The 20,014-nt window shown below is 36.4% G+C and overlaps 1 protein-coding gene across 1 annotated transcript in view; it reads left to right on the plus strand.

The window, feature by feature from the left end:
* The window catches only part of CLGN (calmegin), a 45,338-nt gene that overhangs the window by 11,110 nt on the left and 14,214 nt on the right, over positions 1-20,014 (plus strand). The window contains exons 3-8 of the mRNA XM_069556859.1: positions 2,259-2,332; positions 3,544-3,602; positions 6,974-7,115; positions 10,715-10,796; positions 12,341-12,533; positions 15,845-16,034. Of these exons, the coding sequence (XP_069412960.1) occupies positions 2,259-2,332; positions 3,544-3,602; positions 6,974-7,115; positions 10,715-10,796; positions 12,341-12,533; positions 15,845-16,034 (740 nt within the window). The remainder of the gene's footprint in view (positions 1-2,258; positions 2,333-3,543; positions 3,603-6,973; positions 7,116-10,714; positions 10,797-12,340; positions 12,534-15,844; positions 16,035-20,014) is intronic.

Consider the following 20,014-nt stretch of genomic DNA (forward strand, 5'->3'; position numbering starts at 1 on the left):
GAGGACTAAATACTTTTCACCCTTTTCAGATAAAAGAAAAGGTAATAATTTTCACTTCTTCTAAAAGTAGAGAAAATGGTGTTTCTTCATTTCTCTGAGAAAAAAAATGCTGAATAGGAGGATGAATTGAAAGGAGAGTGATGATGAAATAGGCATTTAGCAAGGCTCCCACTGTTTTGATCTCAGCTTGGAGATGTGTGTTTTGAGGTGGTGACTGACAGGAGTCTGGAAAAGTTTTTAGAGGTTTTTGTGTACTCTTGGCAATCCATAAGAACTTTCACATTGGGGAATATTCATATCTAATACTGGGACAATTAGAATTTTTTCAGAAATATTTTTGTTAAGAAAATACCAATTATGTTCTGCTGGCTGCTCTTTAAAGGGCTGAGAATAATATGTAGTTTTTTTAATGTATTTATTTTAATTGGAGAATAATTACTTTATTGTGATGGTTATTGCCATACATCAGCATGAATCAGCCAAGTTGTTATAAATCTCTTTTTAGAGTTTTTTTTTAATTTGCAAATGCATGTGTTGTTTAGCTGTTCAAGGTGAATATTCTTTCTCCCTTTAAGTTTGAAGCTCCATAAGCTTCAAACTTAAAAAATTAAATTTTTAAGTTTAAAAATTTAAATTTCTTTATAATTTGGTTCTGTGATCCATAGAAAGTAAGTAGTAATCAAAGTGTTTATGGCTGACTTAAGATACAGCTACTATGAGGGTTTTGGTAGGTTAATACTTTAAAGAAATTGCCGGATACCTGTGACTCTTAATTTTGTGCTGTGCTTAGTCACTCAGTCGTGTGTGTGTGTGTGTGTGTGTGTGTGTGTGTGTCCATGGACTGTAGTCAGCCAGGCTCTTCTGTCCATGGGAATTCTCCAGGCAAGAATTCTGGAGTGGGTTGCCATGCCCTCCTCCAGGGGATCTTCCCAACCTAGGGACAGAACCCAGGTCTCCCGCATTGCAGACGGATTCTGTACCATCTGAGCCACCAGGGAAGCCCAAGAATCCTGGAGTGGGTCGCCTATCCCTTCTCTAGGGGAACTTCCCGACCCAGGAATTTGAAGCAAGGTCTCCTGCATTGCAAGGCAGATTCTCTACCAGCTGAGCTACCAGGAAAGCCCATGACTCTTAACTATATTTGATGATAATTTGAAAAGATGGTAAGAAATGGGAGAGAACAATTTTTGATGCTTCTGATTTTATAGCGTGAAAATTCTAGGCATGGTAAAGTATGAATAAAGTATATTGGCCCATTTTTGCCAATGCATAAAAATATAGAGAACGGTAAAGTTGTAATTCAGTAAACTTCATAGGAGATGGGCAATTTGGGTAGCAGAATCTTGACCCTGTAGAAGTATCTGGGATTTTGTTTAAGTACTCATTTTCCTCCCTTAAATAGAAAGTATGCTATTAGGGAAGGGTAAGGACAGTGAAAGTTGGGTCTTCATTGCTATGCAGGCTCTTCTCTAGTTGCAGGGCATGGCTTTCTCATTATAGAGGCTTCTTTTGTTGTGGAGCACGGCTCCAGAGGACGTGGGCTTCAGTAACTGAGGCACATAGTCTCAGCAGTTATAGCTCTAAGGCTCTAGAAGTGAAAGTGAAGTCGCTCAGTCGTGCCCGACTCTTTGTGACCCCATGGACTGCAGCCTACCAGGCTCCTCCGCCCGTGGGATTTTCCAGGCAAGAGTACTGGAGTGGGGTGCCATGCCTTCTCCCTAAGACTCTAGAGCACATGCTTAATAGTTGTGGTTCACATGTGGCGTGTGGGGTCTTCCTAGATGAGGGATCAAACCTGTGTCTTCTGCACCGGCAGGTAGATTCTTTACCACTGAACCACCAGGGAAGCCCAGGAATTAATTTTAAACTAACCTATGTGCTTATTAAAATTTTCATCTTATATGTTTATGATCATGCTATTTCTTTTGCTTCTAATAATTTTTATCCCTAAATACTGTCACCTGTTAGAATCCTTTCAAGGTCTTGTCCACTGCAATATGAGACCTTGGGTAAGTACTTCCTCCCATCCCTCCTGTGTTAGAGGGAGTCAGTGTATTCTGTTTGCATATAGTGTTTTTTTCCACCATGTATCTCTTATGTTCTATATGCTATTACCAGTAGGATATAAAGTTTTGAGGAGACCATGTAACCTACTATCTCTATTACCTATATGTGCATTCCATACTAGGTTCTTAATTAGATTGTTTAAAGTATTTGTGAAGGTGAATAACTTTAGATTTTTAAAATCTATTTTCTAGATTAAATATAAGACACCTCAACCTGTAGGAGAAGTGTATTTTACAGAAACTTTTGATAGTGGAAGGCTGGCTGGGTAAGTATTCATTCAGGAGAATTTTTCCTTGATTTGATTAGCTTTTCTGAAATTATTGGTTGTTAATCTCTGAAAATTGCCCCTACCACAGAACTATAAAAAAAAAAAAAGGTTAAGGTTAATGTTCTAGTTAAGGAAAATTAGCACCTTAACACATTTTCATTATTGATAGAAATGTTTAATTTGAATTGTTACTTATTTATACAAAGAATATATATAAATGAAGTATGAATATAAAGTAAAAACTTAGAACATTTCTTCATTCCTTAGGACAGATATTAATAGTTTAATTTCAGATGACAAATTCAAGCTAATGTTCACCCTAAACTATGGTGGAGAAAATAAAGATTACTATCTGTTGATTATTATATTCCGTGTAGGTAAGAACTGTCTTTATCTGCCTTTTACCAGTGAAGAAACTGAGGCTTAGTGTACCTTACCTATGATCATTGCTGTTGTTTAGTCGCTAAGTTCTGTCTGACTGTTTGTGACCCCATAGATTGTAGTCTACCAGACTCCTCCATCTGTGAAATTTCCTAGGCAGGAATACTGGAGTGGGTTGCCATTCCCTTCTTCAGGGGATTTTCCCAACCCAAGGATCAAACCTGCGTCTCCGGCATTGCAGGCAGATTCTTTACCACTGAGCTACTAAGGAAGCTCACCTATGATCATACAACAAATAAACTGCAGATTCCATATTTAATTTAACTCTAGTTTTGCAAGATAGTTGGGCTTCTCTGATAGCTCAGTTGGTAAAGAATCTGCCTGCAATGCAGGAGACCCCCAGACTGATTCTTGGGATGGGAAGAACCGCTGGAGAAGGGATAGGCTAACCACTCCAGTATTCTTGGGCTTCCCTTGCGGCTCAGCTGGTAGAGAATCTGCCTGCAGTGCGGGAGTCTTGGGTTCAATCCCTGGGTTGGGAAGATCCCCTGGAGAAGGGAAAGGTTACCCACTCCAGTATTTTGGCCTGGAGAATTCCACGGATTCTATGCTCCATAGGGTCACAAAGAGTTGGACACGACTGAGCAACTTTAACTTTCTTTGCAAGGTAGTATATAGACATCCTTATTTAGCCTCTAAGCATTCATGTATCTTAGAGTGAAAAGGGACTATTGGATAATCTTTTGTTGTATTTCTGATACACATTGTATCTATAAATTGTTAGTTTTCTTTTAAATGATATATATTTCTTTCAATTTTATTTATAGGTGGGTATTATCAAAAGCAAAGAAAGATGATACAGATGCGGAGATTTCTATATATGATGGTACAGTATTATTTAAATATTCAACATAACAAGGATGACAGAGAGTGCATGAGCTTTTGAGATTATATTTCTGTTAAATATATAAATGGGGCCTCAGGATCCATCCTGCTTCACAATAAAATGTTCAGTTCTTTTGTCTCCTTTTCAGTATTTCTGGAAGTCCGAGTAATCCATACTTAAGCCACCATCCAGGTTTCTGACTCTAAACGGTTGAATTTTCACTCCCCTGCACTTAGTCTTTTGCAGGATTTCCCAGGCTGCTGCTGTTCTCTGTTTCATCTCAAGCGTAGGCCCGCTTCAGTTAAGTTATAACTTGTGGCATGGACCTCCTGGAGGGTGCAAGACAGGGGACGTTTATGAGAGCTTCAGGAAATGTGGCTGCTCCTGGAGCCGCCATCTCCAGGCCCATAACGCATCTCTGATAGGTTATCTTCAGGCTTACCCTTAGGAAGAAAAGTCCTGTTAGCAAGGGTCATCTTTTCTGCCTTAACAGGACTCTCCTGGAGTATGATGAGAGAATTTCTTCCTCATGTTAGTCTAAGACCAGTCTCCTCAGTCATTAAATCGTAAAGCAAGATCAGCCTCATTCAAGGTGATGGGTAGTGGGCATTTTCTCTTTCACAGACCACCTAAGATCCATAAGGATGTGACCTCACATCAGATCCCAGTAGGAGTTACATGAGAATAATAACAGAACAGATAACAGCATGTGTAAGAGGCGAACTGTCTGCTTCCCTTTCCATAGTGTCTGTTTCAGTGTGAGATACAGATCCTGCCTGCGTGTCTTCCATGCTGTGTTCTCCATCCTGGTACATACGCTTCTAAACTCCAGAAGGAGCTCTGCCATATGCACAGAACAAACAACACTGAGCTTAGTCATCTGAATTCGTTTAGAGAAGAGAATGACTGCCCTCAAAGAAGCAGTGTTTGCAGAGATAGAACTGTACTTAAAATAATAGCCACAGAAATACATGCCATCAAACAGAATGCTTGACTTAAAACATCTATGTTTAGCTTACTTTACAGTTGTTTAGAACAACATTGGGTAGATGTATGCTGTATGTTTTTATTTTAGAAGTATCCACTGATGGAATTTTCCTAAAATTAGGTTATGGTCTATTTTAGAAGTGAGTTTAAGTCTGGACAGAATGACTCTTAGTGCTTAAATGAGTTTTTCCCTCAGCTTAAAATTAGAACTCAAGCAAGCAAGCAAAAAATGAGCTTACTACCAACACCTAAGTTTGGTCCATAGTCTTATTAAACATACGTATCCACAAAATAATTTTTTAGCATATTAGATTTGGTATGGTTGGTTGACTCAATTTCTTGAAAGCACCTTTGTAAAATACAAAATCTCTTATTAAAGATTCAGGTCCCCAAAGTGGCATTTTGTATATAAATATTAGCAATGTCTTTTATATAGTGGTTAGTTGAAACCAATATCGATTTCTTTGCAGGAATATTTAGTATTTATAGTCATTAATAACTGGAGGAGGCGATAGCACTCCACTCCAGTACTCTTGCCTGGAAAATCCCATGGGCGGAGGAGCCTGGTGGGCTGCCGTCTATGGGGTCTCACAGAGTTGGACACGACTGAAGCGACTTAGCAGTAGCAGCAGCAGCAGTCATTAATCACAGATTCTGTCAAGTGCCCCTTGAGTAAAACCAGTTGTTAGATTTTCAGGAGCAATCTGTGAGAAACATTATGTGCTGGAGAACAGGATTTGCATTTGAGGGAGACTTATTTAAATTGTCATATCAAGTTATTAATAAAAATATAGCTGTTTAAATAATCACCAGTTCTTTAAGTGACTAATTTTCAGGCTATCTTATAAAATTGTTTGAATTCTTTTCGAGATTTTACTTAAATCCGAGTTCACATTGCCTGGCCTTGAGTAAAGATTGGTTAATGAAAAGTTACTACTGATTTGAAGTTAGGAAAAACTTCGTGTCCTTGAGGAATAATCACCTTGCCACAGGTTTTCTAAAATTAAAGTAGTACTTTTAGAGAGTATGTTTTCATGGCTGATAAATGTATGCACGTAATTACAAAAGAAAGACAATGTAGTTTTAAGAATTCCTTTACTATCAAAATCCCTAAAGATATAGTTATTACTTTTTAAAAGAAGGCCTTTGTGATTTGGTCAAGCCAAAGGTTAGTAGTGGTAATACAGTTGCTCATCAGTGTGAGAAAAGAAAATGAATTCACCTTTTTAAGAAAAGTTTAGTATATCCAAATTGGGGGACAAAAAGGAAAACAAACCTGAAAAGTTGAAAAAATGAATTTTTGAAAGCCCAAAAAAGTGTGCACAATGATAGATCCCAAAACACCCATCTCTGACTAGTGAGACTGTTCAGGTTCTTGTACTGTTGTTTTGCAGAAAGAAAAAAAATGTATATAAAGTGCATTGGTAAATTCAGAAGTGCCCATTAATATTTCATGTTGGCACAATTCTGGAAAATAGCCAGTGTTCACTAAATTTTCTTGGAATAGGCAATACATCTAATTTTCAAAACTGGAACATTTTATATAAACTAATATAAATTAGTTATTTAGTGTTTTAAAAGGAGGAAAGTCCAGCCCACAACTTTGGGGCTGCAGATGACCCATTCATCTTTGTATTGTATGCATCCCATGATATAATTGCAGGAGCTTCCTGATCTAAAAAAGGGACAATTCCAGCCCAGAGAGGGCCTCACTCAGCTTTGCTCTGCTACAGCCTAGTGCTAATCGAGCTTATAGGACTTTCTTGGCCAAAAGTTCTGAGAACTGATTGGCTTAGCTCAGAAAGGGTAACCGCAGTTTGTGTTCTTTGGGCATACAATTTTTAAAGTAAAATTTAAATCACTACAATAACTTCTGCAAAGTAAGCAAAGAGTTGATGACACCATGAATTTCAAAATACATAGACTGAGGCAAACTCATTTTGTGTTACAGAGGTATTTTGTGTCCTGTGTCATTTAAAAATAACTCATTTTAAAAATACAATGAGACCCTATGAGACAAAAATTCTGTTTCAATGTTTACAGTCTTTCAGAGAAATCCAAACTAAGCCAGCTTTGGAGGTCCTTTAATTAAATGCTCTACTATCTGTTGTTTATTAGCGAGTTGGTCAAGAAGTTCATTCGGATTTTTCCATAAGAGGTTACAGAAATACCCGAATGTTTTTGGCCAACCCAGTAGTTCCCACAATTTTAGGAGAAAAAAGAGCAGACATACATACAAGTGCAGGTACTAGTTCCTGATTTAAAACGTGATTTTATTTTTCCAAAATCAGCCTTCACGGAAAAATCTTATTGGTTACCATTTCTGATAATTTTTGAGTCAGTGTTTTTGGTTTTAGTTTAACTTGCTTGGTTTTGTATTTTAGGAAGATGGGAAATAGAAGAATTGAGAGAAAATCGGGTACCTGGTGATCAAGGACTGGTGTTGAAATCTAGAGCAAAGCATCATGCAATATCTGCTGTGTTAGCAAAACCCTTCGTCTTTGCTGATAAACCTCTGGTAGTTCAGTAAGTGTTATTATGTTTTGAATACTTTTTCTAACATTTATTTTAGTTTTGTATAGTTTGGCTTCTGAATATGGGTATAAAATGGGTATAAAGCTTCAGATTTCCCTTTCCCATTTCATTTATTTAAATACACAATGTGTGTATATGCACAAACACCCTGAGGTTTTGAATGAAATGGAGATTTGTTGCAAAATTATATTAATAAAACAGTTGCTATATAATATGCAGTATTCCGCCAGCATAATCTATATAGTACATATTAAAATCATCATTTTTGTTTGCACTCTTTACTTCAAGTTGACTTGCTGTTGAGATATATTAACTTCAATATATTTTAAATAGAACTATAAATATTGCTGTTGAACCAGTGATAAAATTCAAAGGTAGCAAATTTGTTTTAAAGAGGAAATGCCCTTTTAAAGGTCTATGTTCTTATAGAGTCTTCCTCTCCCCTCCTTCAAAATATGACATTCACTAGTTTTGTGGTATTGCTTGCATGTGTAACTATCGAAAAATCAAGTATTAATTCCTCAAGCTTGTTTCACCTATACTGGTATAAATCCAAAATAGATCTGTACAAATACAGTTATAAAACAAATGAAATTCATATTAGAAACAAAGAAAAGGAAATGCAGAAATGTTATTTTCTATTTTATATCAGAAGATTGGGCTGTCCAAAGTTAATTACAGCATAAGAAGTACTGCTAACTGTAAGCTTACTAACTATAACTTGGTTTTAAACTTTTTGTTAGCATGTTAAATATATGCCTGTGTGGTATAACTAAAATGCCATTTTGTGTTTTTAAAATGTAAAACAATATGGCATTTGGTATAACTGGTTTAATTTTTTGGCTGTGATGCTTTGATTTAGTTGCATTGTTATTTCAAGAAATTTAAAATATCAACTGTCAAAAGAGTATACAACCATTTTAAACAAATGAAGAGTATTACCACAAGTATTTACTGGGATTAATATTTGAGCTTGATATTATGGCATTATTCAGAGTTTTGTATTTATTTCTTCTTGAAAATTTGAAAGTAATCTTATTCTGTTGAATTTAGGTGAATATAATATAATTTTCTATTTTAATCTTTTGTGGCTTAAATGAAAGGGTAAAGGAAAAGAATACAAAATTTAATTTCTCCAGAGTAATATGAATCAAGTTTGATATTTTCAGAAAGTAGAAATCACTGCTAGGCAAGTAAGTGAAAGATAGCTTACAAGATTGGAAGCAAAGATAGTAAGTCTAAAAAATTATTAAAGCAATTGTGAACTGAAGAAAAGGAGAATCAAAAAGAATTGAATAGTGGTCTTTGATATGCTTGAAAACAACTCAAAGAAGGATAGTGAGTGTTTGGTTTTCTTAATTTTGATAAAATTAAATAGTATAGATAAAATAAATTTTGTATTAACTATTATAAATACTATAAAACTATTATATACTATTTATAACTATTATAAATATTATAAATATGCTATAAATATAAATATAGTATAACTCATAAATATGAACTATTTAAGATATAACTTTAAAACTGCTTTTCCCAAATTATGTACTTATTAATATGCATTATGTGGTCATATAAGTTTTAGAAACTAAGAATATCTGAACCTTAAAGATAAGGAAGCATATTTGCCCATTAAAGATTTTGAGAGTTCTACATAAAAAAACCTATTCTTAATTTGAACATTGGGTTTCCCAAAAATATTTGACCACAGAAGTTTTTTCCACCCTAAACAATAATTACTATTTCATAGGACAGTTTAGAAAATGGCACCCTAAAGAGAAGAGGGTTAACATATACTCGGCATTTGTCCTCATTTTTCCTGTGATTTAAGATTAGCAGCAAGCAGTCTGTCCAGCTCTATGACTTTTCACTGATCCTCGAATTATTTGTGAACTGTTTATACTAGGCACAAGTTAATGAAAATCTGGAAGTATGCAGCATGTGAAATAAACATCGTGATCAAGTCTATGCATAAGAAGATAGCAAGACTGTCTTAATATTTATAAAGACAGTTTATACAATTGTTATCTCTAGTTCTTCTCACAGAACCCTCAGATGACCTATAATAAAGCTTTATCATTTTATTATACTTAGAGTCACAAATATTTACCTTTAGTTCACATTATGCAGAATTTCTTTTACTTCATGCTCTTCAAAGACATGTTTCATGAAGGAAAAGCTTATTAGCTACTGCTAAAATAAAAATAATGATAAGGCCTTGAGGAAAACAAACTCCTTGATTTAAAACATGAAAAAGAACAAAACAAAACTTTTCTTCTGATCATAACAGAAGCTAACATTTGTGAGCATTTATTGGCCCATCACTGTGCAGGACGACTTCTAGTCATCACAACAGTCCTTAGAGGTGTAGGTATGGGCAGTGTTCCCTCCTGGCAGGTGAGCAGATGGAGACCAGAGCTCTAGTAATGTGTCTTGAGCCAGGGCCTACCAAAATCAAGAACAAAGTCTCAGGTCTTTCTGACTCCAGAGTGCTTGCCTGTAACCACTATTATAGAAATCTGGAGAAATAAAGCAGAGTACAAAATAAGGAGGGGAGATCTCCATAAAGTCCAGCAACTCAGAGATTATCACTTAAATTTTACTGTATTTTCTCTTTTCTTTTCTATATAAAATGCATATTACTAATTGGGCTCAGACTGTCAAAGTTTTGTATGCTATTTTTACTTTGTCCCTAAAGTCTCTTTAGAAACATTTTAAACTATAATTTTTTATTAAAATTATCACTATATCCTGTTACTGCTCTGGTTTTTCCATCTGCTTTTGCTTTAATTCATTAAACCAGTCATAACATTTTTGGTTTTCACTGTTTTTCACTTTGATGTCCATTTCCTTATTGACTTTTGTCACACATAATTCACCAATTTACTGAAAATCTCTTCTACATATTGTTCAGTAAGACTGTCTTTTGACTAAACAAGACAACAGAACTTTTGATGAGAATTACAGTGTTGTTAAATCCATGAGAAGACTGCCATGTCAGTTCACTTTTTTAGCTGTTACACTATATTTCCCCTGCCTCCTGGCTGCTAAGATCTGAAATATTCCAAGTTTACAAAATCTCTCTGCTGGGGTTATTCAATTAAATGTACAACTTTTTAAACCTGGTTTAGGTGTAGCTGAACTAAAAGACAAATTAGTTACTGAACTGAATAGCTAAGGTCATTAGCAGTTTCCTAGAAACCTGTGCTACAACTGTGATCCCCGCAGTCTTTGTTTTTCACTTTATAAAGAGTATGTATAGTACGTACCTTATTTTAACTTGAGTTTCCTGCTAAAAGTTTTAATCAAAGTATCTTATTCTTAAACAGTTTTGATGAAAAAATTTATTTCAGCAAATTAGTTGGCTTTTCTATAGTTGTTTATGGTCATTCTATTTTCAGTATTTTAAGGATGTTCATGGAAAAGGCCTTTCTGCTTGTTCCTCACAGGTTCTGTGGATGTACTTTGTGTGAGCTTTCTGGTAATGTAAATGTTTGTATTTAAATGAATTGAGAGTAATACATTAGATTTTGAAGAGCACTTAGTAATTTTTATTTATCAGCAGTATGATTCTTTTTCCCTTCATTTAGATATGAAGTAAATTTTCAAGATGGTATTGATTGTGGAGGTGCATACATTAAACTCCTAGCAGACACTGATGGTTTGAATCTGGTATGATATTTTAATGTTTAAGAAAGCCTTATTAAAGTTAATAAGTATTTCTAAGGAGTAATTGACACAACTGAAATTTTTATTTTCATCTGAAGTCAAAAATAACTTTGAAAATTTTTATCCAAGATGAATTTATATAGCTTTTTCCATGTGCCTTCAAGTTTCATACACAGCCATGTTACTTGATGGCATCAGTTTTATAATCTTTAGCAATGTGAAAAAGGTTTCCAAGTCTATAAAATAAAATATAACCTGGTCCTTATAAATCTCACCGAGAGATCAACTTACAGTTATTTTCTTTACAAAGTAATAATCATAAGTTTGTTAGGAGAAGTAAGATAATGGAGCAAAGCTGTAAAACAAAATGGCCAAAGAATCAAATTAAAAAGGCAGGTCAGCTCAGGAGTTGCAGTCTGCAAAAATTTACTAACTTAAAAATGTTAAGTTCATAATGAAGCAGGTTATATTAGAACCATTTGAAGTTTGGAGACATTTCTTACAGCATCCTCCCACAGGAGGCTGTGTCAGAATTTCTGCGTATAACAAATATAAAATGAATGAGACGTTAGTGAGATATTTGTCAGAACTCCTGGATATGAAACATTAAAGGTTTCATTTTCTTAGATAAGGTCAAGGAGGAGCCATTTGTAGTTGATGGTGCAGTTCTTAGGTGTTGTGAGGTAACAATCACCTGAAGGTACCGTGGCAATAATAAAGTCAAATGCCAAGTATTTTTCTAAACACTTTATCTGGTTAACTCAGTTAATCCTTAGAGAAGCCTTATAAGGTACGTACTATTATTATCCCCATCAGAGGTGATGGAATAGAACTATGGGGAGGTTGAAGATTTGCTCAGGGCCACACACAGCTGGTTAAAAGGCAACAGTAGGATCTGAACCTCAGTATCTGATGCCAGATCCCATGCTCTTAACCAGTAGGCCATGCCAAATGAATCCATGGGATTTTCCAGGCAGGTATACTGGAGTGGGTTGCCATTTCCTTCTCCAGGGAATCCTACCAACCCAAGGATTGAGCTCAGGTCTCCCGCATTGCAAGCAGACTCTTTACCGTCTGAGCCACTAGGGATCCTGAAGAGAGATGACTAGTGGTAAAACGAGGAGCAAGTCACTGTGTCTGTTCTTCACTTTGTGCTTAATTAAAGGGCCCCACTTTCTGGTGTCTTACTGAATAGTAGTAGTGCCTAAGTAAGCACTGTAGTCTTCAGTCACAGTACATTTTTCTCTGTGCTTAATTTTCTTAATAAGATATTGATACAGATCTATATAGAGTGATTAAAGCCTATTATGTTGTTAAAGTGGTTCCGGCTTCTGGAAGTAGTGTGTGCATTTTAAGAAAAAAAAAATAATCTGTTTTGAAATAAAACTTGTCATTTTTCCACTTCCTTTATTGTCACTGTGTCAACTCACTCTTTGGTAAATTAGCATTTAATACATTTTTGTGAACTCTACCCAATGGGGTAGAATAGAGAAATTCATTAAGTATTTCAGTTCTGGACTAATCCTAATACTCATCTCCCTTTGAAGGAAAATTTCTATGATAAAACATCCTATACCATTATGTTTGGACCAGATAAATGTGGAGAAGATTATAAACTTCATTTTATCTTCAGACATAAACATCCCAAAACTGGAGTTTTTGAAGAAAAGCATGCCAAACCTCCAGATGTAGACCTTAAAAGGTTCTTTACAGACAGGAAGACTCATCTTTATACCCTTGGTATATCCTTTTAATTCATTCATTAATTTAAAAGTGTTTGCTGACTGCCAGTATTTTCATGGCAAGTGCTTTGGGAGAAGCAAGCAAGGTACTTCTGTTAAGGATTTATCTTTTTAGGAAAATCAGACACACGTACTTACAGCACAGGCAGAAAGGAAAGCGCCATGTGAGACACAGTTAAGAGCTCAAAGGCAATCCTGCTTTCAGTTAAGAAGCTTCGCGAAAACCTGGGCAAGGTGATTCCATCTGACCTAATCTTAAGTTTAGGTATACCATGTGGAACATAGGAGAGGGAAGGGATATTTAGGTACCCTGACATTAGTGATGCTGACAAAACTGGAAAATAAGGGTAAAGAGGGAGAAACCCTTAACATTAGACTTTATTCTGTAGGCAGTTGTCATTGTTGGGTCCTGCCTGGTGGTAGTTAAAGGGAAAGCGTTCAGCAACCATCTGTTAACATACTTAGCTTTATTTTTGCAGCTGGGAGTTTGAGTATACATAGACTGGGAGGAACATTATACAGGATTGTTTCTCCTCTTTCCAGGTACATATGGTTATGTATTATGATTACTAAAAATCCGAGCATGTCAGGACCTAACAGGAGAACTCCATCCAAGACTAACATGTATCAACTTTCTTCCTCAACACTGCAGTTACAGAAACATTCCTTTTTGTCTGCCAAGGCAGAGACCAATTTTATTTTTAATGTTAATATCAAAGACCTTTCTCTGAAATTGGAAAATAGTACTGGACATTTGGGGGAACGTAAGGTAAACTGTCAAAACATGGAAATAATGAGAAATTATAACTAGAACAGAAAAAAAATGAATTTTAATTAGACCTTGTATAAACCCAGTAAAAACCAATATGATAGTATATATTTCAGAGGACACAATTCCACTTTCAGGAATTTATCCAAAGAAAATAATCCAGAAGGAAGAAAATGACCTGTGTGTAAAAATATACTGTAAATTGGAAGCAGCTCAAATGTTGCAGTAGTGGTTTTCTTTCTGTGCAGTACAATACAAAAAGATAACTATGAAAATGTTCAGCTTATAATATCAAAATGGGGAAGGAAAGAAAAGTTGGAGGCACATTCTGGTGGCCACTAGACAAATTATGCAAACAAAACCGAAAGCTTAGAAAAGTCTTAACTTTTATTAATCACCTGATAGGCATCATGCTCTGTGCTAGGCACTTTGTTTAGAAGAGTCATGTGAGGTGAGCAGTTTTTATTTTGCCTTAATTTAAGTAACTTGCCCTAGGAAATAAAAGTAATTGGTACAGCTGGAATTTAAATTCAAGGAAATTCTTAAACATTTGTTTTTCTTACTTTGATACACAAAAACTTTGTTGTGCTAGGATTATCCACTTTTAAAGGACTTTTTTCCTTTAAAAATGTCTGTATTATATTTTCGTAACATTATCCTGTAGTTGTTCTAAGAACCTTACAGACTCCCTTAAAAAGAGTTTATAATCCAGTGCCTTTTGTGGTGAATTCATTTAGAATATTTAAAGCCGTTTTCTAAACGGAAAGTTTTTTGGCTAAAGATTTTTGACAAAGATGTCAAAGTGATGTAATTGTGATGTGCTTTTTTGGAGTTACTGTAACTTTAAAATACTTCAGTTGCAAAATTGAGTCAGAAAATACTCTTTTAGGGGTTTTTCTTGAGAAATGCCTTTTCTGAATTAGAAAGAGTCTAGTACATTTTTGCCAGAGAAGGTGATGGCACCCCACACCAGTACTCTTGCCTGGAAAATCCCATGGATGGAGGAGCCTGGTGGGCTGCAGTCCATGGGGTCGCGAAGAGTCGGACACGACTGAGCGACTTCCCTTTCACTTTTCACTCTCATGCATTGGAGAAGGAAATGGCAACCCACTCCAGTGTTCTTGCCTGGAGAATCCCAGAGACAGAGGAGCATAGTGGGCTGCCGTCTATGGGGTCGCACAGAGTCGGACACGACTGAAGCGACTTAGCAGCAGCAGCAGCAGCAGCAGCAGTACATTTTTGCATTTAAGATCTTATTGTTAGCTGTTCTTCGGTCTTGACTTTTTTCCTTTGTGTAGTAATATAGTTTTATAGTCTTGGCTGTAATAGAAAATGGTGGAGAAAAAAGAGAAGGGAGGAGACGCTAACTCTTCATTTGCATTATTTGAATTTGTATGTAAATTGCAATATTTGATTTTGATATAAACAATTTGGCATTGTTGTGACTGAAAACCTCTGGAGATTACTTCAGTAATGTTTTTTTCAGAAAGTGGTTGTCACATAGCTAGTTAAGTCAAGATTATCCTGACTTATTGGCAGCTGCTACTTCCTTAACTGGGCTTCCCAGGTTGCTCAGTTGGTAAAGAATCTATCCCTGGGTGGGGAAGATCCCTTGGAGAAGGAAGAGGCTTCCTGCTCCGGAGAGAATCAGACACGACTTAGCAGCTCAACCACCACTACCACCACCATGTCCTTAACTTACTTTACTAAAAGCAAATGTTAAGCTATTACTTTTTATCTACCATTCTTTCCAAAGATAAAATTTGTACTCAGTGACTCCCCACCCGGTGTTTATAGAAGGGAGAGAGAGCTTTTCTTTTGTTTTTATAATCACGGGAGTCGTTATGAAACTTTTGATGTGGTAACTTTTAAAGAGCTAGAGTTTACCTCGAACAGCATACCAAAGCATGAGCTTGAGTGTTTTCAATCATCCTTAAAATATTTTACACTACAATGTAGGAATCAATGAATTTGAAGTGCTGATGAGTTTTATAGGTTTCTAGATCATAGGAATGTGTGAATGTTAAATTCCTGATTTTGGCGTCTAGGTTAGGGTTATATAGAAGGATGTCTTTGTTTATAGGAAATGTGCATTAAAACGTTCAGGGATGATATAGATGAGGTCAATAACTTACTCTCAAGTAATTCAAGAAAAAGTGAAGTTCTTTATATATACTTGTAACTTTTAAAGTTTGAGATCGTTTCAAAAAATTATTTTAAAATAGTGAAGATTGGGTTGTATTCTGTAACTATAAAAGACTAACTCTGAATGGTTATGAGTCCTAAATTGAGTTAGCAATTGAGTATTTTTTTTTAAATTTGAGAAGTAATGGAGCATTTTATTAAAATTTTATGATTGGTTTTAGAAAACATTATATTTAGTGATTTTTGCATATTTTGATTCAATACATTGCTAATTCCTCTATTCTGGTTGAGAGAAAATTTTACCCATGAAGTTTAGGGTAGTTTTTTTATTTAGAAGATTATCTTTAACATGTCTATCAATATGATAAGTGTAATATGTTTAAATTGGTCCTTAGTGATGAATCCAGATGACACTTTTGAAGTATTAATTGATCAGATAGTTGTAAACAAAGGAAGCCTCCTAGAGGATGTGGTTCCTCCTATCAATCCTCCCAAAGAAATTGAAGATCCCAGTGATAAAAAACCTGATGATTGGGATGAGAGAGCAAAAATCCCTGATGCTTCTGCTGTCAAACCGGAAGACTGGTAAGCAAAGAATCCAGTAGCAAAGCACTGTGTGGCGCAAAGTAATGAAATGTAACATAGAAGTGAGGTTTACAACCAATGAAACACATTCTTTTAAACATCAGAAATACTTTGACTTTTAGGAGAAATACTTCTCTGAAATGGATTTTGCACTTCCTACCTTTTAATTATCTTAATTTTCATTTTAATTAATTTTGTTCCCTTTTCCCACGTGTGTGTGTGTGTGTGTATATATATATATATATATAATGTATACTTCCAATCTGTATATTTTATTTTGTATTCTTCAGTGCTGTGGGGAAAAAATACCACGAGTCTCAAGCACCAGTGCTTTAACTTCTATTTCCGGTTTGATCTTTCCTATATATGTGTGTGCATATTTTACATAGTTGTGGTCGTTGCAGTTAATGATTAGTTGGCTTTAAATAGCCATATCCTCAGCATCTTATAAAACTATATGGGATGCGCTCATCTTCCCAGGAGACACTAGTTACATTACATTAAATAATCTGCTTGCGAAGGCAAAGTATGCAAGAGACGGAAATTCGACCCCTGAAGATCCCCTGGAGAAGGAAATGGCAGCCCACTCCAGTCTTCTTGCCTGGGAAATCCCATGGACAGAGGGGCCTGGTGGGCTGCAGTCCGTGTAGCTGCAGAAGAGTCAGACGTGGTGAGCACACGTGCAGCAGCAGCAGGATGCAAACGCTGCCTTCCACTCCGGGCTTGTCGTAGTTCTTTTAGTAGAGAGCAGAAGTTTTAAATTTTTATGAAGTCCAGTTTGTCAATATTTATCTTTGAAAATTCATGGTTTTTGCATCTTCCTAAGATACTGTGCCTAAACATGACAAAGACTTTTTGTTTTCTAGACAAATAATTTTGACTAAAACTCTGTTCGAAGTTTGTTATTACATGTAGTGTGAGATATAAATCGAGATTAATTTAAAAAAATATGGATGTCATTGTTCTACTCTGAGCATCCATTTAATGTCCATACTGATATCCCCTCTTTCTTTTCTGTATCAAGTTTCTTCGTGATGCATTTAGCTACAGGTTTATCAATTTTATTGAGCTGTTTGGAGGACGGGCTTTTGTTTTAGTTTTTGTTGGCCTTTTTTCTATTCTTCTTACTTTGGACTTAATTTGCTTCCCTTTTCTGCTTTTTTAAGGTAGAAAATAATTTCTGATAGAAGCAGCTATAAATTTTCTCTCAGCACTGCTTTAACTATGTTCCACAAATGTCTACTATTTCTGAGAATATTCATTCATACTGTTTTATAATTTCCCTAGTGATTTCTTCTTTGATTCACATGTTTTTTAAAGTGTTACTTTGTTGTCAATTATTTATGGATTTTCCAGATATGATTTTCACTTTAACTCCCAATATAATTCTATTGTTGTCAGAAAACATTTACAAATGTCACTTACATCAGGTTGGTTGATAGTGTTGTTCTAAAGCCTTTATATTCCTAATGGTTTTCAGCCTGTTCTCTTATTGGGAAGAGAAAATAAGTCTTCAACTCTGATTGTAAGTAAGTAAAGGCACTCAGTCGTGTCCGACTCTTTGTGACCCCGTGGACTACAGCCCACCAGGCTCCTCAGTCCAAGGGATTCTCCAGGCAAGAATACTGGAGTGGGTTGCCATTTCCTTCTCCAGGGGATCTTCCCCACCCAGGGATCAAACCCGGGTCTCCCGAATTGGAGGCAGACGCTTTAACCTCTGTAGATTTGTCTTTATCTCCTTTGAGTTCTATTTGTTTTGCTTTGTGTAATTTGAAGGTCTAGATCACTAGATCAGTTCACAGTGTTTCATGACTTCTTGAGGAACTGACCTTTTTATTATTATGAAATGTTCTTTATAAAGTCATAATACTCTCTGTCTTGGAATCTACTTGGTCTGATGCTAGATCAGCACTCCCATTTCTTTTAATCATTCAGTTCCACTGAATATTATTTTCCATTATTTACCTGTAACCTGTATGTTGTTGTTATTCAGTTGCTAAGTTGTATCTGACTCTTTGTGACCCCATGGACTGTGGCATGCCAGACTTCTGGGTCCTTCACTATCCCCCAGAGTTTGCTCAAACTTACATCCATTGAGTCAGTAATGCCATCCGGCCATCTCATCCTCTGACACCGCCTTCTCCTCCTGCCTTTCCGTCTTTCCCAACATCAGGTCTTTTCCAGTGAGTCGGCTCTTCACATCAGGTGGCAAAAATATTGGAGCTTCAGCATCAGTCCTTCCAATGATATTCAGGGTTGATTTCCTTTAGAATGGATGGGTTTGATCTTGCTATTCAAGGGACTCTGAACTGTCTTCTCCAACACCACAGTTCAAAAGCATCAGTTCTTTGGCACTCAGCTTTCTTTATGGTTCAGCTCTCACATCCACACATGACTACTAGAAAAACCATAGCTTTGACTATGTAGGCAAAGTCATGTCTCTGCTTTCTAATATGCTGTCTAGGTTGGTTGTGGCTTTTCTTCTAAGGAGCAAGCATCTTTTAATGTCATGGCTACAGTCCCTGTCCATGGTGATTTCAGAACCCAAGAAAAGAAAACCTGCCCCTGTTTCCACTTTTTCTCCACCTATGTGCCATGAAGTGATGGGACTGGATGCCTTGATCTTAGTTTTTTGAATGTTGAGTTTCAAGCCAACTTTTTCACTCTCCTCTTTTACCCTCATCAAGAGGCTCTTTAGTTCTTCTTTGCTTTCTGCCATTAGAGTGGTGTCATCTGCATGTCTTAGGTTGCTGTTATTTCTCCTGTAATCTTGATTCCAGCTTGTGATTATTCTAGTACGGCATTTCACATGATGTATTCTGTGTATCAGTTAAATAAGCAGGGTGACAATATACAGCCTTTGATGTACTCTTTTCCCAACTTTGAACCACTCCATTGTTCCATGTCCAGTTCTACTTCTTGACCTGCAAAGAGGTTTCTCAGGAGGCAGGTAAAGTGGTCTGGTATTCCTATCTCTTTCAGAATTTTCCACAGTTTGTTGTGATCCACACAATCAAAGGCTTTAGCATAGTCACTGAAGTGGAAGTAGAAGGTTTTCTGGAGCGCCCTTGCTTTTTCTATGGTCCAGTGGATGCTGGCAGTTTGAGTTCTGGTTCCTTTGCTTTTTCTAAATCCAGTTTGTACATCTGGAAGTTTTCGATTCATGTATTGTATAGCCTACCTTGAAGGATTTTGAGCGTTACCTGTATATGCCTTTATTTTTCACATGATTTTCTTGTAGTCAGCTGTATTCGGGTCTTGCCTTTTCATTGGAATGTTTTAAGTCATCTACATTTAATGCACTTATTGATACAGTTATATATAAACCTGCTGTCTTGCTGTTTGTTTTCTCTTTGTCCCATATAGTTTGTGGCTTTTTATAAAATTTTTTCCTGACTATCTTTGGATTGAGTTACTTTCTTGAGCCTTCTGTTTTTTCTTTCTGATGGCCTTTTGGCTTTTCCTCTGTAGTCTGTTGTTTTACGGGTTGCTCTAGGTTTTGCAGTGTACATCTTAAATGTATTTCAGTCTCAGTTCAGTTCAGTCACTCAGTCGTGTCTGACTCTTTGCGACCCCATGAACCTCAGCACACCAGGCCTCCCTGTCCATCACCAACTCCCAGAGTCCACACAAACCCATGTCCATTGAGTTGGTGATGCCATCCAACCATCTCATCCTCTGTCATCTCCTTCTTCTCCTGCCCCCAATCTTTTCCAGCATCACGGTCTTTTCCAATGAGTCAGCTCTTCACATCAGGTGGTCAAAGTATTGGAGATCTCCAGTAGCGTATTGGGCACCTACTGACCTGGGGAGTACCTCTTTCAGTATCCTCTCATTTTGCCTTTTCATACTGTTCTTGGGGTTCTCAAGGCAAGAATACTGAAGTGGTTTGCCATTCCCATCTCCAGCGGACCACCTTCTGTCAGACCTCTCCACCTTGACCGCCCGTCTTGGGTGGCCCCACAGGGCATGGCTTAGTG

Source organism: Ovis canadensis, chromosome 17 (assembly GCF_042477335.2).
Source record: "Ovis canadensis isolate MfBH-ARS-UI-01 breed Bighorn chromosome 17, ARS-UI_OviCan_v2, whole genome shotgun sequence".
In the NCBI taxonomy this organism is placed as follows: domain Eukaryota; kingdom Metazoa; phylum Chordata; class Mammalia; order Artiodactyla; family Bovidae; genus Ovis; species Ovis canadensis.